The sequence below is a fragment of the Pleurodeles waltl genome, chromosome 8 (assembly GCF_031143425.1).
Source record: "Pleurodeles waltl isolate 20211129_DDA chromosome 8, aPleWal1.hap1.20221129, whole genome shotgun sequence".
NCBI lineage: Eukaryota > Metazoa > Chordata > Amphibia > Caudata > Salamandridae > Pleurodeles > Pleurodeles waltl.
The window spans coordinates 99,046,995-99,068,138 of NC_090447.1; the positions used below are offsets into that span (position 1 = coordinate 99,046,995).

The following is a 21,144-nucleotide window of genomic DNA, read 5'->3' on the forward strand; positions in this document are numbered from 1 at the left end:
TTCACCATACAGGGTGTGTGGAATGTTTTGCCTTTGTTTTAAGTCAGTGTGGGAAGTATTTGCATGTTTTGTGATGGCCAAGGAGGTGCAGCTTGGTGTGATGTATGAAGGAATGTGAGAGATAGGGGTACAGTTTATGGCTGTGCTCTAGGCTGAGATTAGCACTACAGGTCTATTCAATATATTTGTCAATTTTTGCTGCTCAGCACGAAGATGCTCCTTAAAGTGGCAGTTCAGGCTTTACAAATCAATAGCTAAAAAAATGCTTTCCTTGTCTTCCATCTTACAGCAGATCAGGCCTTGATGCGAGGGAATCTTTCAAAAGGATTTACTGCACCGTGGTTTGATTACTCAAGATTTTGGACAATGCACCTTGATCATGTTTTGTGTATTATCCGGATACTAAGTCATTTAATTGCGCACTTCTTCTTTTTTGGCCAGGTCTGCTGAATGTCAGCATTAAGTACAGGTGCTCTACGAAAACAGCAGCCGGTGTGTTGGCTGCACGAGCAGTTTCCATTTCCGTGCAGGTGCACAGAGCATCGGGGTTACAGGCAGCCGCAAGGTAAGGCAGGACACACTGCACGCATTGGACGATTCTAAAATAATCAGAATTGGAATATCTGCCTTACTTCTATTTGAAATTGGCAGATCAGACTCGCTGTTAAAGATCATCATCTAGGGCCAGATGTAGCAAAGGTTTTTACCCATTCTGTGTCTATGGGAAAAAGCGTTCATACATATGGCCCCTAGTGCCTTGTTTCAGTGTCAGGCCCGACTCGTGTCATCGATTGTGTTCATATTTTGTGGGAAAGAATGATTGACAAATCTACAGCCTTTGGACTTATTTGATTTTTGTTTGTATCCAGCTGTGTTCTTTATCTTTCCTCTGATGCACCATCCAGCTGAGAGCTGATGTACCTACCACCGCCTTGGTTGCACCTGCTGCTTTAATTAACCATCCTGGTAGTCATTGCCACTAATGACGTATCCTGATGTACCCAAATCATTCTGTGCCCAGTGCTGAATTTGCCCTGGGGTAAAACCCCTCCGCACAGGTGCAGTGATGGTCTACATAAAAGCAGATGTTGGGCAAAGATGGGAGCGGACAGACAGACACAGGGACCTCTACACAGAGTTACACATACCTTTCAAGGTTTAAAGAACGAAGATCGTTTCCTGCCATTTAGAACCTGAATACAACGGGGGTTATTGACAAATCTGAATCAAGAAGGAACTGTGGTCATTCTAAACTGCCCCATATGAACATGGTAAAGCGTGAAGTGTCAACCGTGGAAGTCATTGTGGTATTAGATGTTGCAGTGTGCACAAAATGTATTTAAATCATCTGAAGGAAGGGGGCCCATCAGCTGCGTGTTGACAGGGCGTTCCAGGGATGGTGGCCATATCTGTGCCTAGCACAAAGCTAGAAAGAAGGCTCAGCGACTTGAATGCTTATTACTAAAATGTGCAGGGAGCTGTTAGGTGGTCACAAATGTCAATCCCTGCTGGGCTGGCTTAGCCTTCCATTCTCCGGGGATCAGTAAACTGAGCAGTATTACATTGGGTATAGTGGCACCTGTTACTTGTATAACTCAGGAGCAGTAGGAATGTGGTATGAAGTGCTTTATAAAACCAAGTTATTGTTTATCTTTTTTGTTGTTACAATAGAAGAGGTTTCAGTGCTGATCAAGAGGCAATTCTGTGACTCGGATTAAAGGCACATATCGTCCTAGGTAACAGTAGTAAAGTGCCTTGGGGGTTGCGACGAACATGCCAGCACTGTGCACCCTGCAAGGTCATCAGTACATGAATTCTAGAATGAAAAAGAGCAGATCGCTTGTGAGTTGTTACTCAGGCATGACCGCTCATTCACCCTGCATAGTGGGAGTACTAGACCCAAATCGTAGCCCCGCCAGGCACAGTCTAGGATATGCTGGCCCCGGAACGATGCTGATGACCAGGCTAAGGTTTTAGATTAGATGGCACTGCAGTAAGTAAATGAAAGTACCAGAAGAGGACAAGCTTGTTGGTCCCTGTACTTCTTCCCTGGGAAAAGGAGCAAAAGATTCCTCCCCTCCTTTGTCCCTCTCTCTAAACACTAGAAAGGAAGGATCCCTTTGATTCTGCTGGGATTCTGTGATTCAGTAGAAGCAGTGGATTAGGATCAATACGTTGGCAGAACCTAATGATCCTCCATACCCATGCAGATTTATGTTCAATTCAAAGGAGAGATGATGCATCTACACTCCTGAGAGCAGATTGTGTCCTTCAGGAATCAGATGTTTTTTAGAACAGTCTCTGCCATGCTTGCCAATGGAACAAAAGGCCACAAATATGCTGTATGTCTGTGCAATTTAGGGGAAGATCTGCAACACTTGAGGGTCCCTTCAGAAGCATGCCTGAGAGCATCTTACAATTCACTCCAGGGCAAGATGCTGGATATATGGGAGGTGCAAAGTAGATGGCTGCATTGATTGGGTGGTCTTGGGAGTATGGACATAGTACCTAATTTTCCCCTACTGTGTCAACTGAGAGGCCCAGGGGCCTCTCGGAGATCCTTTCACAGGGCATCTGGACACTTCAGTGCCAGGATTAGTGGTGAAAAGCCTCCTTGTTGAGGATGCCTTTGTGTAGTGCATGGGGAAATTTAAGAGCACATGCATACCTCCATATAAAGCCCATGTTCATGTTTATGGGAGGGTGATTTCTGTCAAAACTGATAAATTGTGGCAAGGGACAATTGCGTCCTCCAAACTATGCAGGTCATCCGATCTGATCAGTCGTCTGCAATTGCCACCAGTTTCGGTCCTCAAGTGTCTTCCATGTCTATTCGTAGAATTTAGATTTTTTTGTAAGCATTATTAAACAACATTATTTCTTTGAGTGTTTATAACATTAGTGTTCATACACTGTAAGTGGGGGGCGGGTGTGTGGATTCAAAGATGCTTCTAATAAGGTTTATTTGTGTGAATTGCCCAGTATCTTTTATATTTCCTTTTCTTCTTTCAAATGAAGGGTGATAGCGGAGCAGCATTCCTCATTCCAGTACAGTGCTGATGTAGGTGTGAATGCATACGTCACATTACACCTTTCCTTCCTTCCTGTTGACGAGAAGCGGCATACTCGAGCTGTGGCCATGACGTTCTACCCAGAGTTTGATCACCATGCTGAGTTCCCTTGTAACCTAGTGATTCAACGGAGCACCGGGGAAGCCTGCAGCCTTGCAGAACTCTTGCATAATGCGGAGGCCGTTTTCTCAGTTTATCACCAGAATATTGCTCAAGGTAAAGATTGCACTCCTAAGGGGTGTCAGAGTGTGCCACATCTCATTTGGAAATGTACATTACATTTTAAATGGTACCTGATCTGGAGACATTAATCATTTCTAAATGTTTATTGCAACTTTTTCTAGGAGGCCTACTGAGCTTTTTGTAATGGCAACATGAACCTGCACTCTTTAGTTCTCATTAATTTGTGACACAATAAATGCACACACCTGAGCACCAGTGTGAGCAGAAGAAGGAAGTTAGGAAATGGGAGCACAAGGTGAGTAATGGGGCAAAAGGACAAGTGGCAGGGCCCACACTGTGACAATGTAAGAAAAGTACTATGTTACAAGTCGAGGACCGCACCACCATAGGTTATTTGAGTTATGACTCTTCGCAGCTGTGGACTGAAGGAGGTCAGTCTGCACATACCTTGGAATGCTCAAAAAGAGACCTGGACAGAAAGACATATCTTCTTACTGCCTCTTGTTTGTACATGTTGACTGTTATTTACAATTAGGCATTTTCAGATACACTTTACTAAAATGGAAGATGTTTTTCAAAAAGCAATTTGAGGATAGATAGCTTCTGTGTGTGCAGGATCTTTCTCTTTAGGCAGGAGTGTTAAATGGAGCATTTGAAAAAAAAAGGTTTATAGGTGCATGTTTACCAAACTATGATCAACATTAAGAATACTATCCAAGGACCGAAATTCACTCATTCTGGAGTCATACTCTTTCATGCAATTCACAATACAATGTTTTCTACAAGAATCAAACCTTGGATAAAAATGGTGTCGGACATTGTTTTCCTTCTTTTAGTGACCTCAAACGTAACCCCAAATGTATTGTTAACTCTATTACTTACCTCCAAAGCCTTAACACCTGACACTCTTCAGCAAGAAATTAAACAAAGTAAGGAGGCCAATTTCATAGAAAGTCTTTTCAAATCCAAAAACCTATCAGTAGGCCAAGATGAAAACATAGAAAGAATAACATTAACATCCCATAAAGACGTATATCTAGCTCTGGGTGCGCTCCTCAGCCTAATGCTTTTGAGCACTCAGCAAACCAAAACATTCTTACCTACAGTTGTGCCGTTGATCAGACTGTGACCTGCGGAAATCGCAGATTTATAAGTTAATTGTTCTAGAACTAAGACCCCTATCAAATTGTTTCACGAGAAAATTAGCAACTTCCACTATAGGCGCCTGCATGGGTTCCAGATCCCTTTCTAAGCACCAACATACCTATGTCTTCTATATTCCTCTATACCTACTGTGAGTATCCGGTGCCTAGGATTCTTCCAGGAGTTCCTTAGCCCTTCCTGAAAGGCCTGACATTTCTGCAGATCTTGGGACACTCTCCAGACAAACAGGTTCAAAGTTCCATTCAGAACCAAAGGGTGTTCTTCCCCATCTATGTTTTGCAGTAGGCCTTGCTTTGCCGGAAGAAAGAAGGAAATGGCACAGACTAATTCCAATGTCAGAACCATGCCTGCAAAGTCCAAAATGGAGTTACTGGATCAAGTGGGCATTTCTCCTGTCTGATCTTTTGAAGAACTCCTGGAATCATGGCAAAAGGGGGGAAGGCATAAGCTTTTGCCCCTATACACGACTGAATAAACGCATTCACTGCTAAAGCGCCCGGGTCTGACATACAACTGTAGTATATTTTCAGTTGAAATGTCAACCTGCTTGAAAAGAGATCTATCTCCAAAGGACCCCATATCTGAGACAACTTTTTGAAACAAAGGATGTTTAGTTTCCAGTCGCCGAAGTCCCACAAAAACCTTGAATTCCAGTCTGCAGCAATATCTGCTTTCCCTGGTAAGTATTCTGCCTACAGACTGATCTTGTGTTCCAGACAGAACAGGTAGATCTTTTGTTTGTTAATTCTGACAGGTTTCAGGATCTTGTTCCACATAATCGATTTATATTCACTACTGCAGAAACATTGTATATGTTTAACAAAACCGCCCTGCCTTTTAAGCATTTCTTAAAACTCATACGGGCATACAAACCTTCTGTCAATTTAAATAATTTATGTGATTGAGTTTCTCTGCGTGAGACCACAAGCCATCAGTCTCCTGAGGATGTAAGCGAGCACCCCAACCAGCTAAGCTTGCGTCTGATTCCAACACAAAATCTGGAGAACAGCCAAAGATTTATCTGCTGTTCCATGCATCCAAGTTCTTCAAACACAAAGATAGCTCTGACCTTGCTTCCCCCATCTAGAAGCACCTTGTCTCCATACCATAAGCCTCCCCGCAGGGCCTTTGCTCTCAATGTGTGCAAGGCCCGATAATGTAAAGAGCCTGGAACAATGGTTGCATGGAAGATGACAAGAGGCCTAGAAGTCTGGCTAACTCCCTCAGGGTTAAGGACTCTTGCTTGAGAACATATCTTATTTCTTTTCACATTTTTGTAATCTTCTTTAGGGGTAATAAATATCACCTTTATAGTATCCATAGTGAATCCCAAAAACTCTGAAGGAATTGGAAGGAGTAAGTATAGGTTTGTCTTTGTTTATGATAAAACCCAAATTCATCTGGAGAGACATAACCTTGCCCAGATCTTTCATTATTTGCAATTTGCACCGAGACATAATAAGGATGTCGTCTAAATGAATAATCATCCATATTCCTCTCTCCCTGAGATAGGAAACTACTGCTCTCACTACCTTGGTAAAACACCATGGAGTTGATGAAAGGCCAAATGGAAGCTCTTTGAATTTGTAACGTTGATTCTGCCAAAAAAACTGAAGATAAGGCTGAAATCTTTGGCCATGGGAATGGTAAAGTTGGCATCCTTCAAGTCTAACTTTACTAGCCAATCTTCCTTGAGTAACAGATCCCTCAAAAGATGGATCCCTTCCCTCTTGAAGTGTCTATAAACTAAAAATGTGTTTAGCTTTCTCAGATTTATCACCAGTCTCCACCCTTTGTCCCTGTTTTCCACAAGGACCAATGTACCTACAAAAACATTTTGATTGAAAGGTATCTCTAGGATTGCTCCCTTCTGTAATAAGGTTTTTATTTCTTCGTCTACAATTTTCTGTTGGACCATGGATAAAATCAGTTTCCTTGGGGAAGCTGTTTGGTAGGGTTGTTTCCAAAAGTCAATATTGAACCATCTGACAGTCTCTAACACCCAAGGGTCCGGAGTAATTGTTTTCCACTTTCGAGACTAAAGTCTGTTGTCCTCCTACTTTTGGTAGGGAAGAAGAAAAACTTAAAATCGTAGTATCTCACCATGGTATCTTGTCAAGCTTTGACCTCCTGATCTATAACCTCTTCTGCATTTACCACGTCCTCTTTGGGGGCAAAAGAACAGAGCAGTGCCTGACGGGTAGATTCTACTTGAGCCTCTTGGGAATCTGGAGAAACTGAACCTTTGGAAACTCCGGCCAGCAGAAAGTCCCCTTCTGCCAGCCCGTCCACAAACACTTGCAATAAAAACTTTGCACATATTAGATTGCGCTTAATACAGTGGAGTGAATGTCGCAACATATTTGCAGACGGATTTAATCATATCTTCCCCAAAGAGGAGGCCTTTCAGGATTCTCTGAAGCTTCTTTCAATGCTAGATCTGCCAATTTAGGGTTAATCTCTATCGGGAGAATCCTACATCTTTTGGCATTAAGGCCTGTGTTAGCATCCCCGAGGAGAACCATAGCTCTTTGGCTCCATCCTCTGAGTAGGTCTATGTTTATGGGGAGGCCATTTGTGTGGGCCTCTTCCACCATATCCATTATTCTCGCTAGGGAACAGACCACGTCAAGAATGTGATCTTGACAAGATTTTAAAGATCTCTCTATTTCCTTCCGCCCAGTTTAAAAAAAAAAAGGTGACTAGTTCTGGATCAAGATTAGGCGTAAGACACACTTTATCTTGTATGCCTGGTCTTGAGCATTCTGCCCTTAAAATATTCCTTGTGCCTTTCTGAAGAGGTTTTCTAATCCAGCATTTTATAAATTTGGCTACGTGGTCCAGAGGCCACCACTTAGAACTCCTGGGATGTTTGATGTTATCTGGAGAGAACATTTCCTCTCTCAGGGGGTCGCTATGACATTTTTAAAGGTAGAGGGAGCATTCTTCTCCATAAAAAGATCATCTCCATCAGGATCCTCTCGATCAAGGTCCAAAACATATATACAAAACAAGTTCACTTTCTTGGCTAGAAATTACAGACTAATTAAAACAAGATATATAATTAAATTAAGTTGTATTGGAAAACAACATAACAAGGCTAGGAATAAAACTAATAATAATAACAGTACTATTTACTGTTAAATAGTTCTGGATTATAAGTCTTAAAGCAAACAAATGGGGAACTGGCACGTCAGAAAAAAACTGCTGATCGGGTGGAGATTGCAACTGCCACAGTTGCAAAGGAGACGTGTTATTGTCTCCGTAAGCCAAACATAAAAAAATGCGAAAAAGAGTTAAATGAAATTACCGTGCATAAAAACATGTGTGTTTGCCCAGTGATTTCCTCTAGTTGTGCTTGACGCTTCACTGTACAAAACCGACAAGGCAGTCTTATGTGGCAAAGGAACAAGGGCGTCTGCCGCTTCAGTAGGCTAACCTGCTGCCCAGTCTACCGGCGGGTGCCTGCGAACGACGTCATACCGGCAAGCACAGGAAGAGGGCCTGTTGGTTTTTAGGAGGTGTTATTCGCTGCACCGATCCAAAGACAGGTGCCTGCGAACCTCATCATAGATCGAGAGGTGGACCTCCTGTGAGAGGAAGGACTGTCGCCAAGGATCCCACAGCGCCTCTGTGTGCCTCTGGGGGCAAGTGCACCGGTCACCTCTGCTCTGGCCACCGACCTAGCACCACTTAGAGGAGTGCACCGGCCACCCCCCCTCCGATGCGAGACTCGAGAAAGGAGGGGAAATCAGAGTCACAACGGAAAGCAGGAAACACAGTATCGCTGTCCACACCACGACCGGTGTGAAAAAGAAACTGCGAAAAAGGAAATGGGGATACTAACCCGGGACAGAGGACCCAACAAAACCCCACTAATCGATGAAATGCATTCCATAAATTGGAAGCCATTGGCGGTACGAAATAATACACAAATAAGTTTAAATAATGCACAAATACGTTAGCAAATATAAATAGTAGAAAGGAAAAAAATATGATACTCACCTGTGAGGAGCAGTATTTAAAAGAGGCAGAATGTTGACTATTTATATGTATTGATGGTTCTGTTCTCCAATGTTTTTTCCCTTTATGAGGTTAATTCCTTTCAAATGCTCTATGGAGTAGCATTAAAGGAATAATGCGTAATGGAAGCCTCCGGTCTTGTAATGAAATACTATTCGAGTGCATGCGATATTTGACTATGTCATTAAGAGAGTCAACTTTACAGCTCTCCACATTAAAAATGCATTTTTAGCCACTATGAGGTTCTTTCTTAAATTACAATAGCCTAATGTGTGTAGACCATACAATTGTAAAATGTAAGCAGTCTTGGTTTGTGTTCAGAGTTGTGAGTTTTCAAATATTTCCTCTGGTAAAGTTCCTTTTATTTTTAAATTTGTTTCAGCTGGTGAAGCAAGATTTCGCTCATCGCAAGATTACTTGCTGGGGGTTGTGAAGATTCCAACAAGAGAACTACTGAACAAACGATCAGGTGATAACATACTGCTGGGTCTGCTACAAAATGTCATTGCATCTTCCCGGGTTCTGCTACTAAATGTCTTTGCATGTCAGTGCTGTCCCTTCTCTCTTTGCTCAACAAGCCAACTATATGGCTATAGTTCTTGTTTTTCCACTAGTGGTTTAGTATAGTCGTTCTTAACCTTTTGACTTCTGCAGACCCCACTGAATCACAACTTGAGACCAGAGGCCTCCAAGCCATTACTACAGATTGTACCCCTACAATAATATACGAATGAGCGACTACACACCGTATAAGGCCCAGGTGATGATAACTAATCAATTTGTGATTATCTGAAATCAGAGCTGTCAGCAAAAGTGATAGAACTGAAGTAGTAACTGGATTGACATTGTCCTCAGGCAGACACAAGGCAGCAATGAAGCTTGGGCTGGACAAAGATGGGCCTTTGTGTCAAAAAGTGACAAAAGCAATTATTGCATAAAAGCTAGAAGACCAGGTGCTCCTTGTGCTGTCTACTGGGAAGTGGTACTCTGTTTAGTATTTCAGCTCTTCTGAAAAGTGCAGACGCCTCCTTTCCAGTACAAGAAGTGTAGGTGCTTGGACTATGTATATGCTTACCAATGTAAAGCAGCGAACAGGAGATTGTACAACCTGTGGAAGGGCTTTTGAGCAGTCTACCTGTGTATAAGTGCGTAGATCACTGAGCTCTTAAAACAGTGGCTCTATAGGTGTACCAATTTGTATGCTTTCTAGAAAATTGTAAGCAAATCAAGGTTGTGTTTAGTCTGTCTGATTGCTAGTACAAACTATTCTGCAATAAAAAAATTTTATGTTCAATAAAAAGGACCCCAAGCTACTAACAAATACTATTGGTGTTGTTACAGACACTAGATCAGACAAGATTAGTGATCATCTTGTGCAAGATTACTGGAAGTGCTGACCCTAGTGCTTCAGCAGTAATGTGAAAAAAATATTTAGCAATTTGAAATGCTTTAACCTGAGTAACACATACCAGCCATAGCTGCAATACTGTAGCATCAAGGTAATAATATTAGTAATGTATCTCCCCAGTGCAGCATGCTTTATCATTAAAATATTAACTTAAAATATATTTTGGAAATTGAACCATTTTTCTCCAAACATCAGCTTACAGTTCTGAAAATGCACACATTTTCAACCTGTGTATACATCTCATAATTAAAACAAGCGGAAGCTTCAGCTTTAGTATGGTGGGCTACAAAGAGGGGAGCTACATACTGCTAGCTGGATGGCTACTAGTAGCGCATAAGTTACTCTTTGGAGAAGCTTGATCTAATGTGTTATATGTAGTTTTAATGTTTTATATTGATTTTTCTCCTGGCTGGTTGGTTTGCAAGTGTAATACAGTATGATTGTTAATAAATAAGGAAACTCCGCCGTGGATTAAAAAGTTTTATATAAGTGTAATTTTGACTGCTTTCTTCAAAGGTGATAAACATAATTTTGCACCTCTGTTTTAGGTATAAGTGGCTGGTATCCAATGACCCTGCCGGAGGATTTGGTGCAGTCTCACTCTGCAAGTGTTCTACGGACAGTTGTGGGGGGCTTAGAGCTGTCTGTTGCCTTTGCCCATCGTACTGATCGAGATCGTGTTATGGACGCTGCCCGAGTGCTGGGCTGGAATGTTGAGGATGAAGCACAAGAAGACAGTGCAGAGGACAGCGACGAATGGCAGCGAAAGGAAAACCTGGTGACTATGATGGTTTCCATCCCAAGGGTGTGGCTTCCGGTGCACTGCATGCTGTTTGCTGGCCAAAAGCATGTTAAAAAAAGCACCTACTGTTATCTCCGGTACAAGATGTACAATAATGAACCGGTCTGTTCTCCGCTAGCAAGACCAAAGGTGTCAGAGGATGGAAAGCAAGTGACTGCACTTTTTGAACAGACAAAGTCAGTGGAACTAACTAAGGACCAGCCCTTCTTGTGGTACCTTAGAGAAGAGAGGCTGGAAATCCAGGTCTGGCGAGCATATGGAAAGGATCTGAAAGCAGAAAGGCCACAAGACACTGATCGTCTTGTTGGTTGTGCATATGTGGACCTTTCATCCCTCGGAGAGCGATCACTCAGAAAGCTGACAGTTAGTGGTAAATATCACATTTTCTGGATTATTTCTGCATGATCCTTTTTTCTTTTCATTTTTGGATATCTTTCACCTCCTTTGATTTTAAGCTTTCTTACCAAGAAAAGTATCTTTTTAATTGCTGTGTCTCCTTCAAGTGAGAGCATTTAATGTTGCACTAAGTCTGTGTTGTAGGTCATTTGATACCTTGAATTAAATTATTTAATCACATATATGTGCAGCCTCTAGGGGCAAAATAATTCCTTTCACTTGGTAGGCTGTGTGAATGCAGAATCCATGAAAAAACATTCCTGCTACGCATTTCCTCCCGTTCCTCTGTTTTCTTAAGTTCTGGAGAACATTCACTAGGAATGTGCACAATTGATCCCAATAGCTCCAGACTAACTTCACTGTCTGTTAAGTGGATCTTCCCCACCTGTCCCTGTGCCCTTCTCTTAAGCTTCTGCTGAGGGTGGAGTGCCTCTCACAGTGGCCTTTAAACCTCCAGAGCCTTCATCTTCACCCCAAAATTGAGTGGTGACAGAGGTTCACTTGATCCAGCATTTGCAGCTGCCTGATTTATTTTCACAGGCACATCCTTCACAAATTAGGACATGGAGCATATATTGGTGTTCAAGTGGACTCATAGCCATAATGGATCACAGTCCATTATCTCCACCTAGGTCTGTGACATCATACCAAAACTTTTGGAAGGTTCTAGCCTCCTTCTGGGCTATTTTCAAACATAAAACAATCTACACAAGGTTCTTAGTGCACGTCTGAACCAATATAACGAAAGTGCGCAACTTTTTATGTTATTTTATAATGATATCAAATCGTTATCCATCAACCATAAAGTTAAATTATATATGAAACAGCATGAGATGTCCCGAGATGTGTAAACAGTTTAACTAATGTATACTTTATGTATCCTATCCTTGGTTCTTACCATTGGTTTGAGTTCCACCCCCCACCCAAGAACATATGGGAGTATCTCATGTGTATGTATGATGACTACTCTCACTGGCATTGTTAAAGTGAGAGAAAATGTGTGACATTACCTACACCGAGTGAGCTGAGCCCAAGCACGAACAAACTGCTTACACTGCCAACCAGTGTTGGTTCGTGACACTGCCTTCCACAGTGTGCTTTTCAGCACCCATCAGTGTCCGCTGTTCACATTACACACTAGTGTTTGCTCCCTGTACCAAGAAGGTCTCTATTAAGTGACTACAATTGATTTAAAATGTGGCGGCTCGCTTAGTTCTGGAACTACCAAGTTCCGCAGCGGTTAGCAGCAGTCTAAGACAGCTGCACTGGTTGCCAGTGGAAAAACGGGTTACATTTAAAGCACTCTGTCTTACCTATAAGGCTTTTTATCAGGAACGCTGTAATTATTTAAGTTCGACTTTACGGCCTTACCAACAAGGACATCAGCTTAGATCATCTGCATTTTAAATTATATGTATCCCTCGCTGCCGTACGGTCAGATGGGGGGATAGAGCCTTCTCAGTCACAGCAGCAAGACTCTGGAATTCTCTCCCACTTTCCGTCAAGATGGAGGAGACGTACTTCTGTTTCCGAAAGTGGCTTAAAACTTGGTTATTCGTAGATTAGACTAGGCATTCCTTTTTTGCAGCCTTTGTGCTGTACTCTACCGAGACCCTAGCCTCGGGGGTTCCTTTATTTTCTTCTACTTTTGTTTTTTACTAGATTTCCCCTTTCAGTGTTCGCTAGTGCTTCAATGCTACGGCCGGAAGGCGCTATATAAATAGCTTACAATACAATACAATACCAATGCCATTTCACACTCCTCTCCTTAAACCACCAATGCCACCTTTGCACACTGCCCGCTAGTGCATGTTCCTCACACTAACCAGTGGCAGCTTCTCAGCCAGCTAGTCACTGTCAGGTCCTCACACTGTCCATCATTGCTAGCTTCTTCCACTACTCTTCTATCCCAGTACCTTGTACTGACTGCCATTTCCAGTTTTTCATGTCTCCCAGTAGTGTCTTCTCCGCATGGTACCCACTATGTGTACTCTACACTCTACTCATCAGTGTCTGCTCCTCACACAATCCACTAATATCAGCTCTACACGCCACCCGCTGATATCAGTTCTACACACAGCCCACTAGTGCATACACCATACACTGCTCACAGCTGCCTACTCCTCTCATTGTGAATCAAACTTGCCTTGGAGGCTGATGGGTTGTTTAGGCTCCATGACCACTCTGTCTTTAGCCTCTATGTGGGGCTGGAAGTCAGTGGTACCACCTCAATGTTCTTTTGAAGTGAAAGCTTATCTGTGTTTCTGTTGTTGCACTTGGTCCTCCCCCTTTCTGCCTCATATACTATTTCTCACTCTCTTCTATGTGCTCATGTTGTCCTGTAATATTATATGTGCTTCCATCTCCTACTCCCATTCTCATTCTATCATTACATATCACTTTCTTCCTCATCCATCCTTTTTTTTTAACCTCTTACTCAATCTCTTACTCCCTCTCCTAACTGCCCCCGTTTTAATTCCTTGATCTCTCTTCTACCTTCTTCTCCATCTTCCCTTCCCCCACCCCAACTGGGCCTGCAGAGCTGTCTGGTAGGCGGATGCAAGTTGAGGCAGTGGCTAGAGCAAGGGTTGACGTGAGTGATCCTTACAGGCCCCAGCACAAACTCTTGAACCTGTGGTCAGTGGCTCATGCAAGGGAGGCTGTCTTAGAATGGAACGAGAACGTATTAACATTCCTTCTTTCATATTTTTCTATTGAACCCTATTAAGGGTGGCCCTCCTTCCAGCCACATTTTATTTGGAAAAGGGAACTTTTTTGTATTTACTGATTATTCGGTCAAGCCAGTGTACTTTAATGGAAGGTTTGAGTTGGCCCAGTGTTTCATTATCAGGAGGCTATCACAACTGTGACCGTTTCAGAACTAGTTCCCCTAACAGCCCTGCTGCTGGAGATTAAGCATCTGCTGACAGACACAAAAGCGCTGCCGGAACAAGATCAAACATTTTCCCTGTGCAATAGTCAAAATGTTATTGTCTTTGTCACTTTGTTTAGGTCTGGGGTTTGACAGCCCAGCCTACATTATACTTAGAGTGGGCTTTGTGTACTCCCCTTTCATCCATTGGCTTTCTTCAACCTCCTTCAGCCATTGCCTCGAAACTTTGTCAATCACTTTTTTGCCCTGTCCTGTGGAATATGTAGCTATCACCTACTGCTATTGGCTGCTTGGGTGTATCCTCCAGCCTGTACTGAAATGCTTGCCCTCAACTACGTAAGGGACAACTTTAAACTATAGCCTTTTCTATCTCTCCCTGCTTGCTCCCTCCTTCATTTCTCATTCTATTGCGCTAACGCTTTATGTATTAGAATATTAAACCCAGACATATTGGCTTTTCCATTGCTTGTATTTTTCTGGATTCCAACTCACAGAACCAAAATGGAACCTACTGTACAAGTGCGGTTATATTTTATCAAAGCAATGTAGTGCTCACATGGACCAATTTTGGTATAGAATTTCCTCTCATTCTAACACACATGGGCAGTGTGTGGTAAGCAGGAACTTATGAGCTTCTGATATTTTTAAAAGAAAAACAATGACAAGTTAGAATATAGTATTGAAAGTTTGTTGTAGTTTTTGTTGTTTTTTCTGATCTGGATTTTTTTTTTGTAGGTGTTTATCCATTGTTTAAACGGAATGCCTCTGACCTGTCAGGTGCTGGTGTGAGAGTTCACATTGCTCTTGCTTCAGCCTATCATCCTTCAGTTCCTGTTCATCAAGACAGTTACACCGAGGACGCAGGCGACTCTGAAGCAGGTGAAACAGATGACGGGGAGCAACATGCAACAGACAGACAAAACTACCAAAAACCGTCTTTGCGTTCTGAGGCCACCCCAGGCATCAGATCATCAGAAGGAGTCTGTGAGGTAGACCTGGAGAATACCTTCACCGCCAACATCACAGTGGAAAGGGCGATGCATTTAAGTCTGAAAGGTAAGAATGTGACAGCAAAAGCATGTACTACATTAAATGTTTGACGTCTTATGTAATGGCTTACAATATGTATTAATCAGTTCTTACTAGTCTTTCAGTCTTACTCAGTTTGACTACATTGAACAATTTTACATGAGGGTTCATTCCAAGGGTTTTGACAATTGCTTTGCCATCTCCCAATGTTACCTTTACATAGTTAAGACAATGTGCTAAACCACCTAAATACTGTCCATGTACCCCAGAGGGGAGGCTGTAATTGTATTTATATAGGACTTACTACCCCCGGCGAGGCGTTGAAGCTCTTTTCGGCTAGTAGCATGCTACTCCGGAACGCAAAATGGATTCTTTCTGGGTTAGTATTGGGAAGTAGATGTTGTTAATTCCAGCAGTGGACTTGTGAGTCTGTTAGTTTGATTGAATAGAATAAAGGAGGGATAGAAGAGGGAAGAATCTAGACTGTGTTATTTAGATCATAGTAGTAAGATGAGGCTTGGGATGAGTCAAACGAGGGATACCAAGGGGAAGAGTCTAGAAAGGATTATTTGGGAGATCGTAGTAGTAAAATTAGGTTTGGGTGAGTCAAGAGATGGGATAGAGGAGAGAGCAGTCAGGATATTAGGGAGATCATAGTAGCACAATGAGATCTGGAATGAGTCAGAATGGAGGTAGAGGATATATTGAGAGAGGTATAGGATAAGACATAGAGAAGTGCATTGGAGAGAGTTAAAGGTTTTCTTTTTCTACAGTAGGAATAAAGTTATAAACATATAGATACATAGCTACATAGGCAGGGTATACATACATAAGGAGAATAATGAAGAGATATAAAGATGGATTGAGGCTGACTGTTGGCTACTGATTATGTCCCTTGTAATCCATCTGGGTATGTTTGTCTGTGGTATTTTGTTTACTGCATTGAATAAATGTATAAATCAATCAAATGTGGTTATAAAAAAAAATGTATAAATTCCCATAGGTGCATGTATGGATAAACAGTTAGACTCAGACTTTTAAATCTTGCTGTACAATAAGCTAATTTATTTGGATTTTATATATATATATATATATATATATATATATATATATATATATATATATATATATTTGTTTTTTAGAATTCATTTTAATGTCTTTTTTAAATGTATCTATATTTATTTTGTTTTTCATTTCAGTCGTAAAGCACTTATAGATCGTTGTGGTCATATTTACGTATTGTGATAGGTAAAATAAAAGAGATCCATAAGCATCTAATCAAATAACTTTTATGAAAACTTTGCAGTGACCAATATACGTTAAGTATGAAATAAAATGCTTATATATATTAACCATGCGTAATACATAGATTTGTTAAGCAGGCCTAAAGAATAAAAAAATATTTTTAAACCAGTAGTAGATATATTGATACACAGAAATGCACATATCTAAATACATACATGTAATCTAATAATACATGTTTACATACACAGGAATATACTGTACATTTGTGTTTTTAGTATGGTGATTATGCAGGAATGAGCCAACTCTTAAGTAGTCTTCTGAAGATAAGATAGTTCTCCATGAATCTTATTTTTGGGGGTAAAGAGTTCCAGAGCTTGGCTTCTTGAACAGAGAAGGATGTACCACCCATGGTATTTTAGGTCTCGGCTAGACAGTGCATGTGCTTTCTCTTTGAGACCTATTGTTACACTCCTAGTGGGTTTACAGCCAGCCCATATCCTTTCATTAGTTTTCTTCTGCTTCATTCTCGTTTCTGCTGTTCCTGTTTGTGGAGCCATGCCTGCGTCACGCCTTCTTCGTTTGTTTGGCCCTCCCCCAGAGCATGCACCAAGTACGTGTGTCCATCCACTGCTCCCGTTTTTGGAGCTATTTTTTTCATATTCTAGCGCTCCACAGGAGTGCTTGTGTTTTCCCCTCTGCCCCAGTCCGATTCTTGTCCACCCCAACCAGCCCACCCTCTGTTTCATAAACAACCCCTAACCTGAACGTCCCACCCGCCGTTGTTTGTATTTCTTTGTGTGCGTGTTAAGCAGACACCAGTTCATTGAGAGCACCTCCGGGTTCTGAATGAAGACATCAGACACAGCAGTGTTCAGAGCTGGGCATGGACAGTCGAACGTGGAGTTAAGGTTACAATGCACTTTCTTGATTTTTGACCCTCTGAAGCCTTATGAAGAAAGTTCCATTACTTATTTATTTTGTGCACTGACAAACTCTTCATTGCAGTTTCAGAACTCCCTTACCCTGCAAGCTGCATGTCTGTTCCTGCTGCAGCCTTGTGTTTGCTCTAAATTCCCTTTAGTTTCAGTTATTACTTTGTTGTCGGGGCTACACGATTCTGCCCTGAACGCACATTTTGTCTGGAAGAAGAGATGGGGAAGTGCTGGTCATGTGGTGGCTTCTTTGTTTACAGCAGTGAGCAGCTTTTATTTTGCAAGGCATAGCCTCCCTCCCTCTACCCAGGGAGTGCCATTACGATCGGAGCTTCTGAATGGAACTGGGGAATCATGTTCAAGCCTTGGCATAGGATCAACATCCTGTGATTTTGGGCACATCACTTAATCTTCCTATGCATATAAACCATACCTGTTAGCTTGTGTCATGTAACTAGTGCTCATGTAAAGTGCTCCACATTCGGTCAAAAGACAAATACATATTTATTTCCTTGCTGATTTTTACAAAGTGAGACCAGCAAGTGTGGATAAATTGTGGCTTCCCTGCTTAAACTGTGTGCTTTTGGCTACACAGCTAAAAAACATTAACATTGACAAAGTCAATAGCTCTCACATTGCTGAGCCCAATTGGCTTTGCTTGTTTTTTGTGTGCTGGGATTTTGATGCAAGGTGCCAACTGGAGTGTGCTGTATGCGTTTGGTGATTTTATTCCTGATGAAAAGTGGTCCTGTTCAATATATTGTTTTGTCGGTGATACAAAGCAGCTTGAAGTTGGATCTTCTGCCAACTGGTAACCAATGTAGGGCCCTCAAGGCAGAGGAGATGTTGGCTTGTGGCTTTACATGGAGGAGTAGTCTGTTGTAACCTTTTCATAGTTAATAAAGATGATCCGTGGTAGAGGATATTGGCATAGTCAAGTGTAGACAGTACAAGAGAGATAGTAACTTAAACCTTGTGTGGTCATCCTAGGTGGGGGAAGGTGCGTCACAGTGTTTTCATAGTATTGAAGCTTGATCTTTCTGTATGTGTTTGTAATTACCACATGCATGTTTATGAATGAACAAAATTCAACTTTGAAATACATGCCTTTTGTGAATGGCACCAAGGGCACAAATCTGCACGTTTCTCATTATTACTGCTTCCTACCACTTACCAGTACTTCCTCGTCACTGGCAAAGACGAAGCTTCAACCACTGGTCTCTCACTGGGCCTGCAGAGATTCTGAGTCAGTATTACTCCACCTTAGCTCTTTGCATGTAGAGAATGCCAATCTTGCAGTGTGCCCATATTTATGGGCAGTGCTAATACTCAGCCCATAGTCTTGCACTGTTGCTATAGAGTTGTGTAAAAGGTAGTAATGAATGAACTCTCTTGCACTGAGCCTCTAGAACTGGGGTTGGAGTCTTTGCCAGCAGTCGTGCACTCAGTTGCTGTAGCCATACCTTCGCTACAAGCTTTCCAATCCTGCACGATCTGGGGTTGGAGTCCTACCTTTGCCACTGGCTCTGAAGTCTTGCCCTGTGTCTGGGGTTGGGATTTCTCTCTTCGCCCCAAACTCATCGGTTAAGCACTGTCTTTGCCACAAGCTCACTTGAAAAAATACAATCTGTGTTTGGAGACCTTTATTTGGCTCATTCTCTACAGTCCTCAAATATATGTGCAGGGATGTGCCTTAGAGGACTTTTATCTTAGATGTACCCAGTCGCCACGCAGACAGTTGTGTTATACTGTCACAAGATGTCTGTTTGTAAGGTCTCCTGCCTCTCACTTTCTTGCACTGTCTAAGGTTGGAACGTGTAATGTATCAAGCTCTCCGTTGTGCACAGTGTCTGGAGCCCAACCTTAGCCGTAAGCTCTGCAGTCCTGCACTGTGTCCCTTTGTTTGACACAAGTTGCAGCCTTGCAGTATGCCTCTGCTTAGCCACTGGATCTACAGTCTTGAACCGTGACTGGGTTGGAGTCCTTTCCTTTCCAAGCTCTGCAGCATTTAAAAGAAAAACGTTTTAAACATTCTTTGCTTTTATGTTTTAATTGTGTATATACATTTAAAAATAAATATGCAATATAGCAGAAGAGAAATGTGACCGAGTGGTTCATGCCAGCTCTTACAGCTGTTCCACATTTGTATACATTTAAATCCCTTTTTATTCAAGGTCAAAGTATTGGATCCTTGGCCTCTTTATTTTATATATTTTTATGGTACCCACAGCTGGCATGTACAGTCCTTTCTGTGGCAATGCATCAAATACATATCAATGCATTACTAGTCTGTCTGCAGGGGCATTAGACTGCCCCACATGTGTATGGTGTCACAGCATTCCACTACCAGACCCACATAAAAAAAACAGTTTTTGGTATCTTGGCAAAATTTGGTCTTCTCATATCTTTAACAGCAATATTTTGGCTGGAAATTGAACCCGAATTTATGATACTGCATATCTTTCCAACACTCCCATCCCTAAACCAAATTGTCTGATTTTTCTGACATTTCTTGCTCTTTTTGACATTTCTCATTCTTTGTGCCATTTCACTCCCTCCTTTTTGCCTCCCTTTCACCCCTTTTCTGACCTTTTTCCCATGACTCTCACTCTTTCTGTGATCTTTGTGCTATGTCTTTCTTCTGTTTCTGCTTACTCCCTTCCTGCACCTCCTCCCTCCGCTCTATACCTGTTCCTCACCCCTCCCTCCTTGCCACCTCCCTTGCTAACTGAGCTCCTCTTCATCCCCACCCACCACCCCACTGCGCTCCTCTCCTCTCTGTTTTTCCCCATTTCCAGAACCTACTTAAATGCAGCCACAGTGTGGACCAGCCATTAAGCAGGTGCATAGGCCCAGCCCCCCCTGAACTTACCTGCCACCAGTCATCTGACCGTTCAAGACCCTTGCGGACCCGGCCCCGGCGCCTCAGGGAGGCCATCTCACCTCTCCCTCCCTCTCTCTCTCACCATGCTGTCTCGTTATTTGTGTCTTCTGTGACTTTTGTGCCATTTCTCTCCTCAAACTTTCTGCCTTTTCTCTAAGGATTTCTGTGACTTTTGTGCCTTTCCCTCAAACTTTCTAGGATTCCTCTCGCTCTTTGGGTGTCCTGTGCCATTTTTTCTTGTTATCTTTACCATCTCTCTCTCTATTTGTGCCATTTTTTGTTCTGTGTGCCCCTTATCTTGCTCTTTGAGCCTCTTCTCTTGGTCTTTGTGCCTCTTCTCTCGCTTTCTTTGCCATTTCTCAGTCTTTCTGACACTTCTCTCTTTTTGCCATTTTTTACTTTTACTTTTTACTTACATTTCTCTCGCTCCTTTTGCCTCTCTCACTCCCTTGCTGACCTTTTTGCCATCTCTCATGCTCCTTCTGTGACCTTGGTGCCGCGTCTCTCTTCTATATCTGTTTCTGCATGTCCCTTTCCCGACCTCTTTGCACCCACTCTTTCCTCCTCCCATGCTCCTTACCTGTTCCCCACGCTTGCCTTTTTCCCGCTCCCATGCTGACCTCACTCTTCCTCAGCCCCACGCACCTCCCTCTGTGCTCCTCCCTAGTTAATCGCAGCCGCAGTGCGGACACCGGCGACAGGCTCATCACTGACACTCAAAAGGAGTGCCAAAGGCAAGCTTGTCTGCTCCTGGGCTGCACACAACACCAGAAAGTCTGTTTCTCCTCTGACCCCGCCACTACCCTGCTGCTCTCTGTCACGCCACTTCTGCTGGCAAGCCACACCGCACAACACAGAATGAGCTTTCACCTGCTCCCTCTGCCGCTCCACCCGCACCACCACTCCCACAACTCCAACATCCACCAAGAATACACCCAAAACACGCAACCCAACACCCTCTCAAACACCTACCAACAAACACATCCAAACCCCTCACACACCAATATCACGTATGCTCCTTAAGCACGCCACGTAGATATGAGACCTGCTGGATGAATCCGCCTGGACATCCTCTTCCCCACAGAAACATGGCTGAATACATCCTCAAAGCTGG

The 21,144-nt window shown here is 42.6% G+C and overlaps 1 protein-coding gene across 1 annotated transcript in view; it reads left to right on the top strand.

The window, feature by feature from the left end:
- C2CD3 (C2 domain containing 3 centriole elongation regulator) overlaps positions 1–21,144 on the top strand; it is a 348,142-nt gene that overhangs the window by 123,404 nt on the left and 203,594 nt on the right. Inside the window, exons 20-24 of the mRNA XM_069203824.1 lie at positions 442–565; positions 3,019–3,287; positions 8,824–8,910; positions 10,398–11,021; positions 14,676–14,996. Of these exons, the coding sequence (XP_069059925.1) occupies positions 442–565; positions 3,019–3,287; positions 8,824–8,910; positions 10,398–11,021; positions 14,676–14,996 (1,425 nt within the window). The remainder of the gene's footprint in view (positions 1–441; positions 566–3,018; positions 3,288–8,823; positions 8,911–10,397; positions 11,022–14,675; positions 14,997–21,144) is intronic.